General features: G+C 56.6%; 1 protein-coding gene across 1 annotated transcript in view; it reads right to left on the bottom strand.

The window, feature by feature from the left end:
• LOC119444319 (uncharacterized) overlaps positions 1 to 860 on the bottom strand; it is a 6,419-nt gene extending 5,559 nt beyond the window's left edge. The window contains exon 1 of the mRNA XM_037708736.1: positions 3 to 860. Within this exon, the coding sequence (XP_037564664.1) occupies positions 3 to 860 (858 nt within the window). The remainder of the gene's footprint in view (positions 1 to 2) is intronic.
• Positions 861 to 1,160: the final 300 nt, after the last annotated feature.

The following is a 1,160-nucleotide window of genomic DNA, read 5'->3' as shown; positions in this document are numbered from 1 at the left end:
ACTAGTCGGGACATGGCCTTGATGACAGCGATCACAACGTCTTGGTCATCCGACTCCCCGATGAGCCGGATTGTTTGCTCGGGGTGTAGCGCAGGCACAGATTCTATAGAACACAGCTCAGCAGCACGCTTCACCTCTCTTTCAGGCTCCTTCATTGTTCCGAAGATCTTGATCAAGGTGAGCTCAGCATAATTGTGGAAGTGTTGCGGCTGCCTCTTCAACAATTCAGTCAAAGCTCTGAAAGCAACCACTTTTACAGGCACCACTTGTTCTTCCAGATCCTTGGTCGTGGCCGGGACAGCGGTTGTCGGCATACAAACGCATGTCGGCTGCTGATGGTCAGCATGTCGGCTACTGATGGTAGCACGGCGTTTGCTCCGTGACGTCCGCGACAATGGCGGCAGCTGCTGCTGGAACTTCGGGCCGCCTCGACATTGGGCCGCGACCGTGGAAGTAAGCGGCTGCTGCTCCTTGTCCCAGGAACTGTCAATGTTCAGCTTGCTGGTAACCTGCTTGGCAATGCGCTCCTGCTCCTTGCGCTGGTGGGCCTCTCGCGGGTTGTGCGCGTAGTCCGGGTACTTCTTTCGGTGGACGGCGACAGCTTCGGCTATCTTGGGCTGGAGGGGCTCCTTGTCGGCGCCGCGGAGAGGACGCCACAGCTTTGCCAGGTGGCTGCTAACGCGCCGGTTGTGTTCGTTCACGTTCATGGCGGCCACCGAACGCCTCTTTTCCTGTGCGAACTGCGTGATGGCGTTTGAGGGTGGGTGAACACGTGTTCGCCGCTGGTAGCAGTATTGCACCTCGCTGCTCAACGATGCACCCGCCATGCCTGGATGCCTGGCCACATCGGGAACCGCCATCGCTGCTTCTGGTGCTGGTGCTCAGCCTGTACCAACAAACCTTGAATGCTTCGTAGACACGTAATGACGGTGCTTGGCTGAAGCAGAGCCAGGGGCACCGATAATGGCTGGCTTTTGCAGGGAATGCTGTCTGCGGAACCAAGAGCTGTCCAGAAAGGAGTCGTCGTCTTTCTTGTCTCGCACAGGAGCGTACGTAATAGTGAATATAATCGTGATGGTAACGACGATGAAGATCCCCATTTATGGCGAGTACTCACGAAGAGAATATGCCAAGAACTGGGCGGCGGGAAGTAGCTGTAG

Source organism: Dermacentor silvarum, chromosome 1 (genome assembly GCF_013339745.2).
Source record: "Dermacentor silvarum isolate Dsil-2018 chromosome 1, BIME_Dsil_1.4, whole genome shotgun sequence".
Taxonomy (NCBI): Eukaryota; Metazoa; Arthropoda; class Arachnida; order Ixodida; family Ixodidae; genus Dermacentor; species Dermacentor silvarum.
The sequence above is the reverse complement of the archived record's forward strand: the minus strand, read 5'-3'. Positions and strand labels throughout refer to the sequence as shown.